At 39.1% G+C, this 23,160-nt stretch overlaps 1 protein-coding gene across 1 annotated transcript in view; it reads left to right on the top strand.

Annotated features, from left to right (window-relative positions):
- The first annotated feature begins 1,113 nt into the window (after positions 1-1,113).
- The window catches only part of LOC138364338 (nonsense-mediated mRNA decay factor SMG8-like), a 23,046-nt gene continuing 999 nt past the window's right edge, over positions 1,114-23,160 (top strand). The window contains 17 exon segments of the mRNA XM_069323943.1: positions 1,114-1,849; positions 4,010-4,077; positions 4,845-5,004; positions 5,218-5,340; positions 5,846-5,997; positions 9,117-9,281; positions 10,850-10,946; positions 10,948-10,973; positions 13,011-13,135; positions 15,649-15,876; positions 15,991-16,091; positions 16,703-16,795; positions 17,408-17,548; positions 18,331-18,521; positions 20,841-21,043; positions 21,823-22,077; positions 23,098-23,156. Of these exon segments, the coding sequence (XP_069180044.1) occupies positions 1,814-1,849; positions 4,010-4,077; positions 4,845-5,004; positions 5,218-5,340; positions 5,846-5,997; positions 9,117-9,281; positions 10,850-10,946; positions 10,948-10,973; positions 13,011-13,135; positions 15,649-15,876; positions 15,991-16,091; positions 16,703-16,795; positions 17,408-17,548; positions 18,331-18,521; positions 20,841-21,043; positions 21,823-22,077; positions 23,098-23,156 (2,223 nt within the window). The 5' untranslated portion in view covers positions 1,114-1,813.

Raw genomic sequence — 23,160 nt, 5'->3', positions numbered from 1 at the left:
AGCCTACTATTCAAGGCCCGATTTGCCTAATAAGCCAAGTTTTCATGAATTAATGTTTTTTCGTCTACCTAACCTACCTAACCTAACCTAACCTAGCTTTTTTTGGCTACCTAACCTAACCTTACCTATAAATATAGGTTAGGTTAGGTTAGGTAGGGTTGGTTAGGTTCGGTCATATATCTACGTTAATTTTAACTCCAATAAAAAAAAATTGACCTCATACATAGAGAAAAGGGTAGCTTTATCATTTCATAAGAAAAAAATTATAGTAAATATATTAATTCAGGAAAACTTGGCTTATTAGGCAAATCGGGCCTTGAATAGTAGGCTGAGAAGTGAGTTCTGGCTACTAGGTACGACATATATATATATATATATATATATATATATATATATATATATATATATATGTCGTACCTAGTAGCCAGAACTCACTTCTCAGCCTACTATTCAAGGCCCGATTTGCCTAATAAGCCAAGTTTTCCTGAATTAATATATTTACTATAATTTTTTTCTTATGAAATGATAAAGCAACCCTTTTCTCTATGTATGAGGTCAATTTCTTTTTATTGGAGTTAAAATTAACGTAGATATATGACCGAACCTAACCAACCCTACCTAACCTAACCTAACCTATATTTATAGGTAAGGTTAGGTTAGGTAGCCAAAAAAAGCTAGGTTAGGTTAGGTTAGGTAGGTTAGGTAGACGAAAAAACATTAATTCATGAAAACTTGGCTTATTAGGCAAATCGGGCCTTGAATAGTAGGCTGAGAAGTGCGTTCTGGCTATTAGGTACGACATATATATATATATATATATATATATATATATATAATATATATATATATATATATATATATATATATATATATTATATATATATATATATTATATATATATATATATATATATATATATATATATATATATATATATATATATATATATATATATATATATATATATATATATATATATATATATAAGAGTTCCTACATTCTTGTACAGCCACTAGATTTAGGAAAGACCTGGGTAAATACTGGTTCGGTAACAGAGTAGTTGATATGTGGAACCAATTAGCGCGTAACGTGATCTCTTTCACTGTTTCCGACATAATAGTGCCAGAGGAAATCACTGGCTAAATATCTCCAGTCAATTCAGTTCAATTTCGTTCTTTATTATGCTCCCCATACCCATCTCGTGAGCGGTGGTGGAAAGGGTTACAGAGGCACATAATCGGTTCAGGAACTGAACTCATAGTTAGTTTAGGTAAGCAAGTAACAATCCTCCAGTCGACCATCGAACTCGGGCCACATTTGACCTGTGACATTCATACCTGGCGCCACCAGCAGCCAAACACAGTAAACAACAGCCTCCCCGCACACCCCAGGATCAGCTGACGCTGTAAACAACATCTCGCCCTACAGTGCCGCAAGTCTCCCTCCTCAACCTGCTCCTACTATCAAGAAGTCTCCCTCCACAACCTGCTCCTACTATCAAGAAGTCTCCCTCCACAACCTGCTCCTACTATCAAGAAGTCTCCCTCCACAACCTGCTCCTACTATCAAGAAGTCTCCCTCCACAACCTGCTCCTACTATCAAGAAGTCTCCCTCCACAACCTGCACCTACTAGCAAGAAGTCTCCCTATAACACAGGCCTGTGTTTAGTGGCCTCTCCTCTATCTCCAGCACAACACCACTAACACTTGAGACCTTGTCATTGTCTCCGTATTATAAGTAATGTGTCAACGAGTGCCAAAAGAAATGATGTGCCAAGACTCGTGTTCAATATTCCCTCCCGTGATGCAGTAGATGGTGTCGTTATCTCAAAAGCCTACACTAAACATGGTATGTTTTATAGCACAGTTTTGTTTTTCTGTATGTTTAACACTGATGCGTAAATTCAAAGTGATATAAAACTTGCTTTGTTATAACATTCAATATTGAACATTCAATGTACAAACTTTATTATAACATTCAATATACAAGTCATTCTATGTCATCACTGCTCTTTAAACACACCTAATAACCTGACCAGACCTGACCTGAACAAACCTAAAACCTTACCTAACATCAGACCCTGCCCTGTCCAAGCTTAGCTTTGGTGGAGCATCAAAGATACCATCACCCAAGATTTTATATTGAAATGGAAAACGTCATGCTCATCTTTGTACTATGGGTCCATACAAAAGAAATGGGAAACTTGGAAACATGTCCTATATAAAATCAGAGAAATTGATATAACGATGACCAGATTAAGGCTGGGACACACCAAACTGGCAGCACACCGCTCTAAATATGGAAAAAACTCCAACGAACTCTGCATCCACTGTCATCTGCCAGAAGCAATCGAACACTATCTTTTTTACTGTTTCCGACATTGTTGTGCCAGAGTAAACTTCAAACAAATACTTATCACACTTGAAATACCTTTTACCATCGAGCATATATTAGGAGAAGGTGACCTTTCATTACATGAAAAATATCAAAGAGTCAAAGCACTGACTAAATATCTCCAGTTGACCAACAAATTGGGCTACATTTGACCTGTCACATTTATAACTGGCATCACCAGCAGCCAAACAGAAAATAACTGCCTCACTGCAACACCAAGGATCAGCTGACACCTTAAAGACATCGTGCTCTACATTGCGGCAAGTCTCCCTCTAACACACGTCTCGGTTCAGTCGCCGCTCCTCTATCTATAGTACATGCAACACAATAAAAACCTTCGAAACCTTGTCATTCTCAACATTAACGTGTCTCCCAAAACTTGTACTCGTGCAGTCATCGGGAAGATAAACCCTTCATGTAAACTGCACATTTCATCAAGAAGAGGAAGAAGGTTGACTCTACTTTTTGGTGGTCATGTTGGTGAGCTTCATGCTCTGCCTAGGAGGCATGGTGTCTGTTCATTTGGTCCTTTGGATCATTATTTTAGGCCTTGGACTTCTTCATTGTTTTCAACTATGAACAAGTCTTCCCTCTTCTGAAGGAAACCTTGGTTATTGATGCCTGGTTTGTCCAACTGAAGTAGCACAATATTCTTTGTTCAGTTGATGCAGTGCAGCTGTTGATCAACAATCAATCAATTGAAAGATTGTTTGTGCTCTAGTCACACTGCTCAGGTGAATGATCTGTTTATTAACTCATTGTTTCTGTTCCGTGCTCTAAAGCTTGGCACATTCAGGTCATCCAGAAGGTGGTTCAGTTTAGCCTTCACGTTCTCTGTATGATCCTTTTTTTCAAACACACGGAGTAGATACATAGGGACCATAGGACCATATGCCACAGATACAGGCCCATATGCCATGGATACAGGCCCATAGGGCCATATGCCATGGATACAGGCCCATAGGGCCATATGCCATAGATACAGGCCCATAGGGCCATATGCCATGGATACAGGCCCATAGGGCCATATGCCATGGACACAGGCCCATAGGGCCATATGCCATAGATACAGGCCCATAGGGCCATATGCCATGGATACAGGGCCATAGGGTGCTGTTCTGTTTGGATACAGGATACTGCAATCAGAATTGATTGAGCCGTAGTGATAATTTTTATATGTATATAATGAGAGCAGTGACATACTGGCCTCAATTCAAGTGGCACAGCACCCTGTAGATCTGTAGGCCCAACCCAGCATACATTATTCAACTCTTATGTTAGGTATACGTTCGTTATTTAGAGTTTAGATGAATCCAGAGTATGGGCTGCACATTGTCCGAATAGGTAATTATAATACTGTAATATTAAATTTGAAGTTACAGACCTGTAAATCATTAGATATGTAGCATATACTGTAGTACATTATATAACTGCATCTGATGTTTAATTACCCAACAGTGCATATATTTTTATTATAATATTTTAAGAAAAATTAATGAATAGTACATAAAATGTTTTACAATCATTTTATTATTTTGAAAATGTGTAAAGTTTTCAAAAGTATCATTAGCTTGGACATAACAAAGTCTTTGTTTACTTGTGTCATTTTTGCAGCTGCAAGAGGAGGAGGATGGAACATCGGGCCACGGTCACTTCACTCTTCCCACTTCATGGTCCCCTCAGTAAGTCTTTGGGTATGACACCCAACCAACAAATGTGAAAACAATTGAATTAATGATGTTTTAGTCCATCCTAAACTATTACTCTCAAGTTGTGCACTATATAACTAGAAAATGATCCAGGATGGACCAAAATGGGCAGAGTTTCTTTCACCCTGATGCTCCTATTCACCTAGCAGTAAATAGGTACCTGGTAGTTAGACAGCTTCTACGGGCTGCTTCCTGGGATGTATGTGTGTGAAAATTATGATTAATTACTTGCCCGAAATGCTATGCGTGCTAGTGGCTGTACAAGAATGTAAGAACTCTTGTATATAAATAAATGAATAAATAAATAAATAAATACAAAATAAATAATAAACTTTCTGCTACTTGTAGTCCATTTGGGTTTTGAGAAGCCCAATTGTGTTGCCAGGTGTTTACTTTCACAACATTAACAAATACTGATTTTTTAATGTTATTTACAGTATTATTTAGGGTGTATTTTGTCAATTCCTTTATTTTTGGATTTGTGGGTTCAGTGTCTAATTTTCAGATACGGTATTGTGAATTATTCTCTCTCTGGGTATACTGGACTTATTTATGTTATTTTTCTTCACATTTCTTCCAGAAGTTTTTAAGATTCAATTCATAAGATGTTTATACAATTCCTGCTATACAGTATATGAACTGAAGGAATTCACATTTTTCTGATAACCACCTACTGTATAGTACAGTATGTCATTATTTCTTTTAAATTTTAATTATCTTTACATCTTTCCTTTGCTCAGAGATTTTACAGGGAAGCAGCGGGTTGTGGTGGTGGCTATCTTTGGCAAAAGCAATCTGGATGCAGGCGGGTGCAAAGCTACAGCTCTTGAATTAATGGTGGGGCGGAAAATATTCCAGAGGAGTATGACTCGTCCTCTAGCTGTTGACTCTGAAACTATGGTTTGTTTACTTTTTAAGTTCTGTTCCTTATAGTTATGGCTGCCATGAATATTAATTAAAATAAAATAGCATTATAAAAATACTTTTATATAATAAATTTTGTTGTTGAGAAAGGAATGTACAGATTTTATATTTGAAGAACTTTAAGAAATACAGTATATGTTAGGACCTTCTGCATATAATTGTTTTAAGCTCTTTTGTCGTACCTCCCAGACTGGTGTGGAAGGTTATTATGACCCGAGTCGGAGAACAATCTACCTGCATTTAACTGGTGCTTACGATACTTCTACTCTCATATCATCTTTGGAGGTCATGCACCAGCAGCTTCAGGAGAAGGTAGCTCTCAAGTTTCTTTTAGTGTGGACTATTTTAAGAGAACAGTTAGTGTTCCTTTGGTAATTCCTGTAATTTAATTTGCATGAGTGCACAAATTGTACATTGAATATACTGGATTATTAACAAGATTTTGTGGAATAATTTTTATCCATACAAGATTCACAAGTTTACTCCTAGTAAGTCAGTGCATGTTTGATGCAAAGGCTCATTTATATACACTATCATCCACAACCACTACCAGGTGTCAATATCTGTATGTGACTTAAGATCATTGGGGGCTACCCTCTTCTCATTTTCCATGACTAGATCCCAGACAACACAGCGAGAGCTGGGACACCAGCTAGCTTTATGCTCTGACTTTGGAGTGGCAGAAGGTTACCTAAAGGATTGATCAAGCTACCAGCTCACACTGGAAAGTCTCATTATGTTCAATACTTTATAATGACCATACAGTACTGTAGTTTAATATTCTATATACTGAACATTGTGCATATCTCCATTACAGGGTTTCTTGATGGCATGGTCAAGCCTAAAGCTGGGATATGCTCGAAGTCTTCTGGTGCTTTTTTCTGTGTGTCATCTGCTCCTTCTCTGCCACCCAACTCATGTTTTTGACATTAGTTATATTCATCTCTTCCGGACTCTTGATACAATCAGGTTAGCAAAAAAACAGATACTGATTAATATGCTCTGTATTTGAAATTCACTTGACAACCACTGGAAAGCTTAACAGGTATATCTACAGGCAGTCTTCCCTACTATAAATGGGTTACATTCTGACAATGTGTTTGTAAAGTATATGTTTGCAATGCATAATGAGATTTCATAGGTGCATTGCTATAATCTCTCTCAATCAATCACAAAACCAATAATTTTGGGACATTAAAATGCAGCATATTATTTACCTTGAATGATGGCGTTGTTCTTTTTATCAAAGTTGTCTGTTTCTGGGGGGGAGCCCCTTTGGCTAAATGGAGCTATCCGGGCTGATATGCATGTATTAGACCCCTGGCATCAGTCTAGCGAATGGAGTTCGTAGACCTACCGGGAATCACGAGCCAGAACCTGGCCCTCCCCCTCAAAGAGACACGAGGCGCAATGGTTTATAGAAATCCATATGGTTAGAAGCCTTTTATGTCTGCCATCGACTGGGTCAGGCACCCAGAAAGGTATTCGCCCCCAAAACAAACCCTATCTGGTAAAAAAAAATGCTACTGAAAGACGAATTGTTGGACAGAACTCCCCAACTAAAAATGAGCAAACGAGCACGACGTCACAACCGTCACCACACCGCTGTCTGCGCAGCTGCCCCCCTCCCTGGGAGGGGAAAGGGGGGAGCTCAAGACCCCTTTGCTATCCACCTCCCAGTTCTGTGGCTGATGTGAGACCTGGCCGTCGTGCGACTCTGGCTCTAAATATTTTCCAGTGCTGTGCCTTGTGGTTAGAGTTGCCTTCCCTAAGTGCCCTGTAAGTACACCTACCGGAGTCTACCTCCATGGGAGTCTTTTGGTGCTCGGCAATTGCCCGCCCTTGGTCAGCTGGGGTGTTTCATGCACCACTGTTTGTCTTTGGGTAGGAGGTAGTTTTTGTCACTGGTAGGGGTGCAAGGTACTGTGCAGCTTGTTTTCACCATTGCAGCTGGGTCAGGCACCCAGAAAGGTATTCGCCCCCAAAACAAACCCTATCTGGTAAAAAAAAATGCTACTGAAAGACGAATTGTTGGACAGAACTCCCTGTACCTCAGGGTACAGTCCTTGCACCACTGCTTTTCCTTATTCTCATATCAGATATAGACAAAAATACAAGTCACAGCTTCGTATCATCCTTTGCAGATGACACAAAAATCAGTATGAAAATTACCTCGGCTGAGGACATTGAAAAACTTCAAGCTGATATTAATAAAGTTTTCGACTGGGCATCAGAAAATAACATGATGTTAACAGTGATAAATTCCAGGTACTCAGGTACGGTAAAAATGAGGACCTTAAACATAATACAGAGTACAAAACACAATCAAATGTACCATAGTAGGAAAACAGCATGTAAAGGATTTGGAATAATAATGTCGGACGACCTAACGTTTAAGGAGCATAACCAAGCAAATATTGCGACAGCCAGAAAAATGATAGGATGGATTACGAGAACTTTCAAATCCAGGGATCCCATCACAATGGTTGTACTCTTCAAGGCACTTGTGTTGTCCCGTCTTGAGTACTGCTCAGTACTCACTTCCCCCTTCAAAGCAGGAGAGATTGCTGAATAGAGGGAATACAGAGAACATATACGGCACGCATAGACGCAATAAAGCACCTAAATTATTGGGATCGTCTCAAAGCCCTCCAAATGTACTCACTAGAAAGAAGACGAGAGAGATATCAAATAATATACACCTGGAAGATACTGGAGGGCCAAGTACCAAATCTACACAGTAAAATAACAACGTACTGGAGTGAACGACATGGAAGAAAATGTAGAATAGAACCAATGAAGAGCAGAGGTGCCATAGGCACAATCAGAGAACACTGTATAAACATCAGAGGTCCGCGGTTGTTCAACGTCCTCCCAGCAAGCATAAGAAATATTGCCGGAACAACCGTGGACATTTTCAAGAGGAAACTAGATTTATTCCTCCAAGGAGTGCCGGACCAACCGGGCTGTGGTGGGTATGTGGGCCTGCGGGCCGCTCCAAGCAACAGCCTGGTGGACCAAACTCTCACAAGTCGAGCCTGGCCTCGGGCCGGGCTTGGGGAGTAGAAGAACTCCCAGAACCCCATCAACCAGGTATCAACCAACTTGCCTCCTGCGTGACCTGGATTACGCCTCGATAATCGCCGGCTATTTGGGTGGGGTGGTGTGGGTGGGAGGGTGGCTATTTCACTTATCTTGTTTCATCATAGAAAATGTATACAAGAAGATTTTTAACAAATGTAGCTAGCTATTCACACTTCAATCTTTAAATTAATTTACAAAGATATGTGTACCACAAATCGGTGAACGAAAATCATGGAAACTCAGTTGTTCACTTGTGTGGACCACTCTGGCTGGTGTTTGATTAATATGGTTCACGTGTTGTGTGGATCACCTTGGCTGGTGTTTGGTTAATATTGTTCACGTGTTGTGTGGACCACTCTGGCTGGTGTTTGGTTAATATGGTTCACTTGTTGTGTGGACCACTCTGGCTGGTGTTTGGTTAATATGGTTCACGTGTTGTGTGGACCACTCTGGCTGGTGTTTGGTTAATATGGTTCACGTGTTGTGTGGACCACTCTGGCTGGTGTTTGATTAATATGGTTCACTTGTTGTGTGGCCCACTTGTGTGATCCAACTTGTCATATGAAGGGATTATTAATTGTAACCTGTGATAGAATGGGAATGTTTTCCACCAGTCTGTGAACTCTGTCCTAACATCATAAGCAAATCCGCTCATCCCTCGCTTCGGTGAACCAGAGTTCGTCGAACCGGGTGAGTAAATCCAGCTTGAAAGTGTGCGCCCTAGCTGAAGATACTCCGAATCAGGGTAGATCGAATCGAGGTTGTACTGTTCTGTACTTATTATTCTCCATGTAGCTAATTTGTTTTCTTCAAGAGTGCTGTCATCTATCATATGTAATGTGTGTTAACAAGAATTCAGCAAAGTTAATGATGATATATAATATTTTACATATGCTAGTGTATTGTGATGTAATTGCTGCAATACAATATTGTATACGATATTGCAATATCGATATAATACGATATTGAAACTGCCTATGACCATTCGTATTTTTGTTTTCCAGATCTAAAGCTCAAAACTACCTTGCTGAAGTGCTAAGACAAGTGCCTGGTATCAGCAATAACTGGGTCTCATTTGGTCGTTTATGTGCACCTCGTGTTCTCTTCATCTTCTCATCAAGGCTATTGCCCATACAGATTAAATCTCAGGATAATATATCTGGACAAAGGTAATTCAGAAGGCTTTCTAATTTGCATGTTCTATCTAGTTTTTCACATTATAGATTGTGACAAAAGGAGTGTACTGTATTTGAATTGATCAATGTTTATCAAACTACCAGTGATAATAATAAAGGCTAAGAAACAAGATGAAAGGATAGTGGAAAACATTATGTTAGGAAAGAAACAACAAAATGAGAGTAAACTTTATTTGTAGACAATGTTTTGACTGTAAGGATTTTATCAAATCTGTGGGATACACAAGGGAATTAGGTAGGGAATATAAAAGGAAATTAGGGAGGGATGAAGTCAGTATGGTGGAGTGCTAAGCTATATTCTGTCAGATGAATTGGCCAGCTTCTCTTTGGACTAATGTGCACACTTTGGGTCTAGTGCTTTATGAGCATATGTGCTGGTCATATTGCATATCTGTCAGGTAACCATGGTGATTTTGCCTAAAGGAAGACCAAATGTCCTGGGCTCAGAAATAAGGCAGTGAATGTAGATAAAATGCTCCTTTCTGAGTTGGTCATTCAGTATCTTTTGGGCCATCCCTGTGTGTTCAGGACAGGTGTTGCCACCTAGTGCTGGGTTGCAGTGCCAGCAAGTGAGTCAACTGGTTGTATTGACCTAGTTGTGCTTGCGGGAGTTGAGCTCTGGCTCTTTTGGCCCGTCTCTCAACTGTCAGTCAACCTTTTTTTTCCCCTCAAAAAAAAAAAAAAAAAAAAAAAGGAGCTAAAGGTTCTAAATGACTCCTTACACAGGTTTCTAAAGGCAGTTCTTATGTTGGCCAATCTAGCATATGCAGCTGATGGTATCCTTTTGATGTGGGCTTCTGGGGACAGGATCAATGTGATATCAACCCTTAAATCTTTCTCTATTTGACTCTTGCAGGATTTCACCTCCCAGATGGTACCTTCTACTCCCTTCACCTAATTTCATTACATTACACTTTCCTGATTTAAACTTTAGTAGCCATTTTCTAGGACATTCCTCCAGTTTGTCCAGGTCGTCCTGTAGTCTGTTTATCTTCATCTGTCTTGATTCTTCTCATAATTTTTGCATCATCAGCAAACATTGAGAGGAATGTACAATATGTATGTGCTTTTACTTAAATAAAAATTATTATTATTATTATTATTATTTATTATTATTATTATTATTATTATTATTATTATTATTATTATTATTATTGAGAAAATTCTTAGGAGCCGTGATGAGGGATTCGAACCTATGTGGTGGGTGTTCTCACCCACATGCCCTAGTCAACTAGGCCATGACCATTGACACATCACATTAGTGTGATTACTCTGTGTAGTATTATTATTACTAGTACAGTATTATTATTATTATTATTTTTTATTATTACTATTTATTATTTATTTATTATTACTATTATTATTATTTATTATTATTACTTGTTATTATTTATTTATTGTTATTTATTTTCATCTTGATAAAGCCATTGTTAATAAGCTCGGGGAGCTACTGGGGGTCCTCCAGAAAAGGGCATTTTATTACTTACAATGAGTGATTTTCCATGTACTGTACAGCTAATTTGAAATTATTAAATCGACAGGTCAGGTGCACAGAGGACCTCAAGGAATTCCAATGTACCGGGCCCCCTTCGCAATTTGGAACTTGCCCTTGAAGATCAAATTTATCGTCTTCTCCGGAAAAAGCAGAGTTATTACCAATATTAGGTGTGACTTGTTTTTAATATAGTGCATGTTATTGTGAATGGCTGGCATTGTAGAATATGGAAAATCTACTTTTAAACACTTTCGCTCCTCGACAACTCGGCATGAGTCCTTCGTTAAATAGAGGGAAGTTCGGTAAGGACTCGGCATCGAGTCCTCGGTTCGGCAACATAGCGGCGTTTTTTGGGAAGGTCTTATCGTGGTTTTTGGACATTATATGCATAAACTCCTGCAGGGAATTTCATGGTGAATACATTGATACCAAAATGAAAGACCTAGGATCAGAATTGAAGTAACAAGTTGAAAAGAGTATACCCATTTTATTGCTCTTTATTAGCGCTCACTGGGGTAACGCTCCGTGACTGTTTCTGTATGCTGTGGGTGGTACGCCGGGCTTTTGGACTTATATTTGCATATTCTCCTGTAGGGAATTCTTTTGCAAACATAATGATACCAAAATGAAAGACCTAGGACGAGAATTGGGATGTCCAAAGTGAAGAGAGTGTACACATTTTATTGCTCTTGCATGCTCCTGGGTAAACACGCTCTCACTTTCTCGCAGGGCTTTTGGGCTTTATATGCATTTAGTCCTGTAGAGAATTCTATTGCGAACACAATGATGCCAAATTGAAAATCCTAGGATGAGAATTGAGGTGACAAAGTTGAAAAAGAGTATACACTTCAGTATTACTGCGCTCTCGAATGTAATGAGAAGAGCCTTGGGGTGGCGCAGCTCTCTCTTTCCTCTTGTCGGCGGTGGAGCGCACTGCATTTTTTTTACATTATATGCATCTACTCCTGTTGGGAATTCTATTGCGAACACATTGATACCAAACGGAAGGCCTAGGACGAGAATTGAGATGACCAAAGTGAAAAGAGTGTACACCCATTTTATCACTCTTGCGCGCTCCCGAGTTACTCGCTCTCACTTTCTCTGTTTGCTGCGGGTGGTAAGCCAGGCTTTTGGAGTTTAAATGAATTTAGTTCTGTAGAGAATTCTATTGCGAACACAATGATACCAAATTGCAAATCCTAGGACGAGAATTGAGGTGACAAAGTTGAAAAGAGTATACACTTTTCAGAATTACCGCAAGGCCCTATGGAATACCCAAACCCACCCGGGGTAGTGGGGAGGTCGTGCGCCCAGAGCGCGAAAGTGTTGAGTAGTGTATATAGTCCACCCTCAGGCTGGGTGGCTTGGCTTGCTTAGGCTTGCTAAAATTCTGCTACCATTTCTGTGGAGAGTCCTTTCGGCTCCCTGGAGCTATTGGACTGATATACGCTGTATTAGTCTGGGGCTTCAGTCAATGGAGTTCTGCCTACCAAGGACCACGAGCCAGAACCTGGCCCCCTTCAGAGAGACACAGTGAGCAATATCCTAAGGAAATAGGCCATTGTATTTGGGAGCATTCCGTGTCTGCCATCGACCGGGGTTAGGCACCCAGAAAGATAAGCGTTCCAAAACAAAACTCACTTGGTAGGAAATTGCAAACCCAAGACTGAACAGAGAAACAGAACTTCCCCAAAAGAAAACAAGGAATGTTTCTTTCACCCTTATGCCCCTGTTACCTAGCAGTAAATAAGTACCTGGGAGTTAGACAGCTGCTACGGGCTGCTTTCTGGGGAGTGGAGGCCTAGTCGAGGACCGGGCCGCGGGGACACTAAAGCCCCGAAATCATCTCGAGATAACCTCAAGAAGACAGTCTGCTGGTGTGATGTTGCCAAAATCTTGAGGTGTCTTAATTAGTGACTTGGCCTCCTTTTTGGAATTACTGTTAAATGACATGTGCAGTATATAATTTCACTATTAATTGAATACCTGCCTTTGGAATACAGTATTAATAGCTGGAATTTGTAATACTTGTCCATTGCCTCTTATTACTTGTAGAATTGTTATGGGCATAGAGGGATTATAATAATTTTAATTTGTAACCTTTTCAGTTAAATCAAACAAATTATTATATGAATGTTGGAAAAGGCACTTAAGAAGCTAGTAAATTTTGAATAATAAAAATGACAAGTAAATCTCTCTTCTTACAGTGCAAATTCACTCTTTGCATTGCCCAACAACCAGGCATATGTTTACATTATGGAGGAGAGCCAGGAAGAGGTTCCTGCATCATCTCTCATCAGTAATACTCTTCAAAAACTCTGCTCTTCACAAGGTATAGTATGTACAATATACTTAGGAAGGAATCTGTACACGAGTTAATTGAGCGTTGAGAGGCGGAACCAAAGAGCTTAAGCCCAAACCCCGCAAGAACATCTTGGTGAGTGCTTATGTTGAATGTGGGTGAGGGATAGGAGCAATGACTAGTGATATTAAGCTATAATATTTTATGATAATTTATTAACCACTGTGCTGTTCGGGCTCCAAATATTCAGGCTCCCACCGTGCGCAGGAAATAAATTCTTGGGATTTTTTTTTGTTTTTAAAAATGTTAAAACCATTCCCTGATCAGATATGCAAAAAAAAAAGAAAAAAAATGAAATTGTACTTACTTTGGCCACAATGGGGGTCCGGAAAATGGCACGTGATGTCACGATTTGGTGGTCGCCCGTGGCGTAGACTCCTTGAGCAGGTCGCGCACCAACTTCAACATGCATGGGTTGCCACATATAATTTTTTGTTAATTTTTTGTGTACATTTCCAAATACATTTGTTTTTTTTTTCTTGCCAGTCCTATGTATAATGAATACATACACAATATTATGGCAGTAGAACATTCCTACTGTCCCAAGACACTTTGTTACATGTCACAAATCTGTCCACATATATTGCTCATATTTCCAATGTTTCATGTTCATTTATGTATATTTACAACATATTTACACACTATACACTATCACACTACATATATTCACCATCGACACACTCAGAACTCTGCGAGTGAGAGCTACCACACCCAGCCAGCCCTCCCTCACTCCTCCAACACCTTACTCACCAACATTCCTCCTCCCACTGTACTGTTATTGTTTTTATTACACTATTTACACACGTTATGTATATGTATCTACATGTTTTATTCATCATAACTATACAACTAAGCTGGTATTGTGTCCAAACCACACAGTGGCCACCATACACTGTGTGGGGAAAGTGCTACTGAGTGCCCAGGGAAGGGAACCCTGAGCTCTTGCATCCACAAGCATTAAATGAGCCAAGTCCACACAACTAGTGAGATAGAAAACATGCTTTTGAAGTAAATACCAAAAAATTTAAACAATACCCAAGCAAATGGCTTCCACAAGACAAAGTCTATGGATGGCACAGCACAAACACAGATGCTGAAGAAATATAAGAAAATTCACCTTCGCAAATAGAGTGGTAGACGGTTGGAACAAGTTAAGTGAGAAGGTGGTGGAGGCCAAGACCGTCAGTAGTTTCAAAGCGTTATAGGACAAAGAGTGCTGGGAAGACGGGACACCACGAGCGTAGCTCTCATCCTGTAACTACACTTAGGTAATTACACTTAGGTAATTACTTAGTTTAGAAACATGGGGACTTCCCACTTCTGATGGTGACCAAGAAGCACTACAGCAACAAAACTGACCTGAAATGGTTGACATGGGGGAGGGGGGGGGGGCTTGGGCTAACAAGTGCAAGATAGTTTTAAATATTGTTATTTTAAATTGTTTTGGGGAGTTGTTTGGCAGATTTGAGGCTTCATTTTCTGTGAACCTCGCAGTTGTCTGTTATGCTTCACTGACTTTCTAGATGCTTTCCCAGTGGAGTGGCTGAATGTCACTTGCTCTCTCTGCCTGTGACACAGGCCAAATTCTGGATCTGGTCCCCGGTAGGTCAAACAGAACTTCCACAACTGGTGTAACCTAGTAGCTAGGAGCAATCTCAGCGAAATGGCTTAAGAAAGCCACTGGGTGGCTTTTCCAAAAATACACATATAGTATAGTACAGTACTGCACTTATCTACTGTACTCTCTAATTAGGTATGACCAGTTTATTACCGAAACCTTCTAAGTGAATGATAGGGGAATGACTAGATCATCATACATGCCTCTCACCCTGGAAATAGCTTAGCCCAAATGGTACTTCAATCCTCCGGCCCCCCCCCCCCCTCCCTCTTCCTCTCTTCCCATGGGTAAAGTCAAAACAGCCTAGTAGAGATGATTTAATAATATGACTGAAGAATGGACTGTTACCTATGTTTTCTTTCATTCTTACCCTCATCTCGCTCTCACCTTCATCTCGCCCTCTTAAGTTAAGAATTCTCTCTCTACCACTCGTTTTCATTACACGAATTAATATTGGTCCAGGACAAACCAAAACATTGTCAGTTCTTCATTTTCAGATTTGTGAGTTGGGTAGCCAGCCTAATGGAATTAAGCACTGTAGTATTAAAGTTATGTTTGCAAATTGAGATTGAATTATTGAAAGAAAGTTAAACAACAAGAGAAAATAACAGACTCTCGGGTCCAAAGTCTCGCATGAAGCGAGACTTTTGCTCTACCAGTCCACCCCAAGTACTGTATGTGGTAGAAGGATAAATTTTTAAGGACATTTCATATTTTTATCATAAGATAGTCAGGAATTGAGTTTTATGGAATATTTCATATTGTTTGTATTAAGATATGCTTGGTACAGGTGGACAAGGAAAACCTTTATTCAGATGCAGTTGACAAATATATAGTTACAATATTTATTTTTATTTATGAACAGAAGGCTTCATTGGTGACCTGAATCAGCTGACCCTAGGATCAGGCAGCAAAACTCTCCTCATTGAAGGTGGAAGCAACAGAGGCGGCAGGGGTATGGGTGGTGGTTTGGCTTCTGGCAGTGGATGGGACTCTAACTCGTCTCATTCCACACTCTCGGATACTACTAGCGCAGATGCATTAAGTGCATCTATCTTGGCAGGAGTGGCCACAGAACGAAAACGAAATTTAGGTAAGACTTCTAACTACTGTATTTTGATGGATCTCATGGAAAGTCCTTTATTTTCTGTGTGATACACACATTGTTTTGCTGTATTCTAGATAATTATGACTGATTTGTTTACGAAGCACCGCTTCAATGTATTCCTACAACAACACATAGACCAAGCATTAGGGAAAGGATTTGATGACAATGTAGGAAGACACTCTGGGCCAGTATTTTTCCAGGTAGGTGTTATAGTTTGCACCTATAATAGATTAATTTTATCAAGTATTTGAGCGAGATAGCTCGCTCGTACTTCTTTCTGTACCCTGGTTTTCAGCTTACTTCTTTTGTCTCGCAGACCATTTTCTGGCTTTGTTCTTTTAGCAAAACATCCTCCATTCCAAGGCACAATTGAGTAAACTCCTGGGCTACTGAGGAAGTTACCCAGAAATCAGTAATGAAGGTAATGAAAGGCCCCTTTCTGGTAGTCCTCTCAGTAGCTCCCCTTCCCATTATGCAATTTCCTTCTTTCCCCATGAGACGTGCGGTGCTGCCGTCTTCCAGATTAGTCCTCTTAACAAACTTGTATATTGTAATTCAGTAACTAGAATAACCCTATAATGAATCCAGTGAAGTATTACTGTATGTCATTGTATGGTTTTGGAGTTGCCTCGGTTCAATATCATAATTTATACGCTGTATTGTTTTAAATTTTGATGCTGGTAGGTATTACAACAGATTTTTATAAAACAAAATTTAATTCCAAGGTTCTTATAATTGTATAACTTTTGTTATTGTTGTATTAAAATAAATTTTAATACTGTAGTTGATAAAGATATCTCATGGGTTGCAGGTACCTCGGGCTAATGTTTGGTTTGATGCTGTAAATAGGGTGTACACATTTTTCATGGCACAGTCCCCAGAGAAAGACACAAAAGTAAAACAGGCAAGTTTTTATAATGGGTATATTTTAATTTTGTCCATTTTTAAAGAAATTGAAAGTGATAAATATTATAACAGATTTAATTTGTAGAGTTAATATTGATGAATGTTTTGAAATTATATAATCTTAAGAAAAATTTAAATTTGCTCATTTTCTGTGGTTCAGCTCCTCAGAGCTATTCCTGGCTGATGTGTATTTATTAGACCACGGCAACAGTCAATCGTGGGGCCTACCAGAAGACCAGTGCCAGAACCTGGCCTCCTCAGAGTGGCACGAGGAACAATGCCCTATAGACATCCCCGTGTAGTTGGAAGCAGTCTATATCTGCCATCTACCAGGTCAGGCACCCAGGAAGGTAGAAATCCCAACCAGCAGGGGACCAGCACTAGAGCCAGGCTCAAGTGCTGGTCCCCTGTAGGCGTGGAACTCCATCGATTAACTGTTGTCATGGTCTAATATATACACATCAGCCCAGTATAACTCTGGGGAGCCTCTGGGTCTCACCCAGGAAATGCCATTTCATTACATTCAATGCTTTTTTTTATGGAAATATGATCATTTAGAAATATGTTGCCTTCATTTGGAAATGTTAAATTCACTATCATATTTTTCTAGATTTTAGGTAGTTTACAAAACCTCGTAGAGACTGAAGTTCGGTTCAGTGATGCACGGTGCGCCAAGGTATTGCCTCTAGCGGTTTCTGCTTACAAGGATGGCCTTCCTCCCCACTATACACAGATGCATCATCAAGAGAAGGTTAGTTGGAAGCTAACATATCTTCGATTCAACTAAATAAATTTACTGGGTAATACAAGTGCAAATGTATAAAAAAAAATAGTGTACATATCTGTACAGCACTTTGATAAGGCAATGATTTATTGGGGGTTGTCTTGCTTAGGTGCAAGCTTTTTCGGGTGCGAGCTGAATCAAGTACGTATAAGTTTTATAAAATGTATTTAACATGAATGCAGTATGTATCTAGTTTCAGCTGATTAAGATTCTAATGTTAACCTTGCTATGGCAGAAAGTTCTTCCATGCTTGAGCAATGGGAAAAAGGGTAATGATAATTGATGGATAAATGCTGGAATTTATAAGTTGAACAGTAATGATTTATGAAAACAAATTATTTTCCCATACAGTATTTAGATTCAAGTAATGCTGTACTTTTATATGAATATATAACTTAAAGAAATATTTGGTGGGCATGGGAGTAGATAGCCCTATGCCAAATATAAAGTAGCAAGACTTATAAGTGGGAGAACAAATATTAAGCAGTGTCTGAGTAAGTCTGTCTCCGTGTTATTATCTCCATACTTTTGTGTGTAGAAGATTTAATTATTGTTATAATAATGTAATAAACATTTCTGTAAGTATACTGTACAGAATAATGTTATCTTAACAGAGATAAGAGTAAGAGTGTGGTGAAGATTATGATGTTATGTTTCATGTTCAGTACCTAGACTTTAGTGCTTATGGTTATTAGACAGTAAACAGATACTGGTATATTAAATAACCTCTACACATTTCTGAATTACAGCTGGATTTGGCCCAAAATGTACTTAGTGCACAAGCTCGTGGACCAATGTATGAGGAGTATGTAACACAGCTAGAGGAAGCTTGTGAACGAATATGGCAAGATGGCCGCATGGGTTGTGAGACATTATCGCTGACAGGCAATACATGCAAGCATCCAAGACACAGGACTCCTAATGATACGAATGATGATAGGTAAGAAGACACTGGAATATACTGTACATTTTTTGCATTGATAAGTAAGTTAGCAGCCGATGTTATTTGTCGTCCTTGGCAAAACAAGACTATCAAGTGCAGCAGCATTCTTTAAGTATTTACCCCGTGACCAAATTCAGTATCAAGATATCGGGTAAGCTAATTTAAAGTTTTTGACTCTTTAGTCAAGATTTATTTTATTATGTTAAACACTGCACTGCTCTGCATTAAAGTATGACACACCAGTTGTGCGCCAAAAATAAACTCTTTCCAAAAAAACTATTTTCTCTTATATTGTTAAAACACAGTCTCTGATCATGAGAAACTTAAAAAAAATAAAAAAATTGTATGAGACATACTTTAGTAGTGATGCAGCTGAGAAGTTGAGCAAATTATGGGCGCTGAGCGGTGGAGCACTCAAGGTCACTAGGCCCCGCCACCCCGTGGGGCGGCAGTTGCTGCGAATACAGTATAATGTTTCACAATTATTTTGATGTTTCTCATTCGTTTGTTCTCTGGTTTTATGCTGTAATATTATTCAAAGGTGTGTAATTTGTGGAATTTATATAGTTCAATGTGTGGAACATCGCTATGCTCAAAATTATGGGGTTCATATATGCGACATGTATAATATATTCTACGATCAATCAAACAGTGTTTTTGCTGTTATTACACTATATACACACACACATTGTATATACCTATTTACATGTGTGTGTTCACCATAGCGAACCACTAAGTTGGTATGGTGAGCCCAAAAAACAAGAGTGGGCTGCCACACCCAGCCAGCCCTCCCTCACTCTTCAACAGTTAACTCACCAACATTACTTTTCCCACAGTACTGTTTGTGGTTTTATTACACTATACTGTATACACACGTTATATATAAGTATCTACATGTTTTATTCACCATAACTATACAAATAAGCTGGTATATTGTCCAAACAGAATAGTGGCCACTGCATGACACGTCACACAGCAGGCAACAGCCTCAATTCACTCCCTCACCTAAATGGCTCCTCCCAACATAAGCCTTTTGCTATTATTACACTCTATACACACACACATAAGTATCTACTTTTGTGTTCACCATAGCGAACCACTAAGCTGGTATGGTGATTCCAGACAACATGTTTCATGTTAAACATGTTTCCACACACCAGCCAACAGCCAATGCCACCTCTCCCTCCCTCCCTCACCAACAATACTCCTCCCACTGCTAATTCACATTGCTAATTCTCACCACAATCCTGCTATTATCAGAATCCTGGTCGCTAAATCATGTTAATGAATAATTTTCCACATATTTATTTTGTAAAGGAGCATGAGAAATCGTTTGAAGTATTTTAGATGAACGAAATAATGGCAGTGTGCTGTGGCTAGCGCTGTGAACATCTTGGAACAGCATTTATTCTGATATCTGAACATTGTACACAGTCTTTGTCACAGTCAGGCTCTGCTGTAATACTATCATGGCTAAATAATACCAGATACATGCATATTTAGAAAATTTTAGGCGATGCTGTGGTCAAAAGCTGAACAGCAATGCTGTTAGCTCATGCTATGTGCACCAGCCTTGGTTGCTCACTCAGTACTGAGGCCTTCACACCTGAGAATGTTGCCCACGATTTAAAAAAAATGGCGTCTGTTTAGGAGAGCCCTGAGGAAGCTGAAGTGAACCGCGTGTAGCCACGGGAGTTTTGAATGATATGCAATACCTATAAGATCCCTGAGGCGCGTTGTGCACCACCCGTCGAGAGCCTCAAGGTGCGTTGCACAGTGCAGTGATTAAGGAGATGCTTAATAATTAATCAAATAAATGTACAACATATAAAAATACAATTTAATTGACCTGTGTAATGTGACTGATGGACGTGGTTGATTTAGTAAAAACTCATACGGGTAACTTTAATTCATGCATCTTTCGGGGGTTATCTCTGGGGAGCCTCTGGGTCTCTCCCAGAAAATGGCGTTTCATTACATTCAATGCCTTTTTTTTTCTAGCACCTTGGTATGTTGCAGGGTATAATCACAAGAGCAGCCTAGGAAATAAAATACAACTCTTTAGCTAAAAAATTATACCAAAGTGAACACTTTACCATGCATAGTAACCTTGCAGGATGCATTGGAATTAAAATATTGCTAAGGGTTTTGCACTTGGCCCAAGACACTGGTAGCGGCCAAAATTGGTAAGGGGACAAAAATGTGAAAGGGTTAAGAGAAGGATGAGTCTGAGTTTTGTTAGGTATCATTTGTTGTATGAGCTTAACATTATTTCAGAATGACAAGCGGTTTTCATTATGTATATTTTATTTTCAGCTCGCTTCCTGTTATGATCCACAATTCTGGTGTGATGTACATCAGTTTTTGCAACTGTGGGCGACGGCAAGGTCAACGTGAAGACTCTTTCTCAGTTAAGGCTGCAAATTACACCTTCTATCAGCATTTGGCTGAATCATGCTGTATCCGACTGGAATCTATACCTTTCCCTACATTCATACCTAGTGTCACCAATGCCAAAGGTCAGAAACAATTTCATGAAATACTCTTTTAGGTTATCAGATGTTAATTTTAATTTGTTGTTTTCTAACTCAGAAGCAGACTGTTAAGATGAATGTGCTATGTTGATGTGTGTTCTATAACTTGACAAACTCTGCATGTACTACATATGGATAAAGAAAATATTTTCATCCTTTAAATCATCAACATATTTGTCTAACTTCATATTGAAGTCTAGCATATCTTTCCTTATTCAGCTGATATGTGGAATGATTTTCATTTCTGTGGGAGCCCCTCTGGCTCCCTGGAGCCATAGGACTGTTGTGCTCTATATTAATCTGGGGCTTCAGTCAATGGAGTCCTGCCTACCGGGACCAGAGCAGGAACCTGGCCCCCCCCCCTCAGAGAGGCACAGAGAGCAATGGCTTAAGGAGACCCCCCCCCTTGTATTTGGGGGTATTCCTTGTCTGCCATTGACCGGGGTTAGGCACCTATAAAGGTAGACTCTTAATATTACGTAGAAGATATTACTCTAAAGTGACTATCACTCATCAACTGGACATCAGGTTTATGAGTGACTGGTAGTCATAACATATATGTCGAGGTATACTTACATTTAGGCATCAGAAGACTTGATACAAAACAATGTTCAGCTTACTAAAGAAAATCTGTTCACTTAAATGCAGTACAGTAAAATTAACACATTTTTGTTTCTTTACAGTGATTAATCAAGACAAGTATTAAATATTATTGAGAATACGATATGTTTATATGATAGACAAAGCATTTATATTTTTTACAGCTGCCAAAGTTGATGGATCAGAAGATGACGAGATGGAGATTGATAGTCCTAGTACGGTGAATTGTAATACTCGTGAGCAACTGAACTCCGGAACCCCTCATACTCCAGGCCTCAGTCTGGTTGGAACGGGACTGAGTGGGAGTATGAACAATGCTACTGGGACAGCTGCAGCACGTATGACAGGAGATCAAACTCACATGGGCTCCCAGGTTGTCATCACCCTCACAAAGGATGACTCAAAGGCCATTACAAAAGGTAGGGCACTTATTCAATTTTTGTTTAGTCAAGTACAAAATAACCTGTTATTTCTGGAGAAATGAAGATTTTCTGAGTGTGGGGAAAAAAGAGAGTATGTACTATATCTTCTTTAATATTGATCTCATTATGGTTATTAAAATGTTTACAAAAGAGCATAACTGTAGGAGATGGTATCTGAATGTCAGAAACAGAAAGCCTGTCAGTCTTATTATGGTATATTTCCTAGGATACAACCAACAAAAGTTGACTAACTCCCAGGTACTTATTTACTACTGTGTGAATACTGCAGCAGGTGTAAGGAAGTGTTCACACTCGTCTCCGATCTACACAGGAATCAAACCTGGCACCTTTTAGTTGTGAACCAACTGCATTGACCACTGTCTTACAGCAGTACAAATCCAGTAAAGCATATTCATAACACAATTCTATTGATGCAGTTTTATTCAACTCTAGAGAGAAAGTAATGGAGTCAGACTTAAAAATAGGTTTTAGTTGTTGGTCTGTGGAGAAGACTGGCGATTAGATTGAAAAGCTGTTAAATCAGGTTCCCGTGATGGATATCCATTATATAAGGAGATCAAATTTAAGATTTTAATCGGTATATACTCCCACAGAATGTGAGAAATACTAGTAGAATATTCCATAACTTCTTTACACCAATATTAATCTAATTTTTTAGTTTTTTTGTAGAAGATTAAAATACTTTTTAGGATACTGGGTTTTTTCATTTTTGCAATCAATCCATTTTGCATACTTAAAACTACATTATATGGTTTACATTGTTTACATTCTTGTACTGTTGTCAAATTGAGTAAGAATATGGTGTAAGAATACTTCTTGTGTAGATTATGAACACAGCCAGAAATTTAGAGCAAGTAGCATGGTACATATAAAAGTGGAGGAGTCATTTTGAAAGAAAGTAAATATTTTAACTTCTCTATTGGCAAAAAGGCTTACTAGTCTAACACTTTGAACAATTAATTATAAATGAGGAGCTTATAAAATTATTTGTAACAGATCGTGGAATAATACGGCAAGCATCAACAACAGAATACCTGCCTGGGATGCTTCACACTGCTT

The sequence above is a fragment of the Procambarus clarkii genome, chromosome 13 (assembly GCF_040958095.1).
Source record: "Procambarus clarkii isolate CNS0578487 chromosome 13, FALCON_Pclarkii_2.0, whole genome shotgun sequence".
Taxonomy (NCBI): Eukaryota; Metazoa; Arthropoda; class Malacostraca; order Decapoda; family Cambaridae; genus Procambarus; species Procambarus clarkii.
Note: the sequence above shows the minus strand (reverse complement) of the source record. Positions and strands in the feature narration are given on the sequence as shown.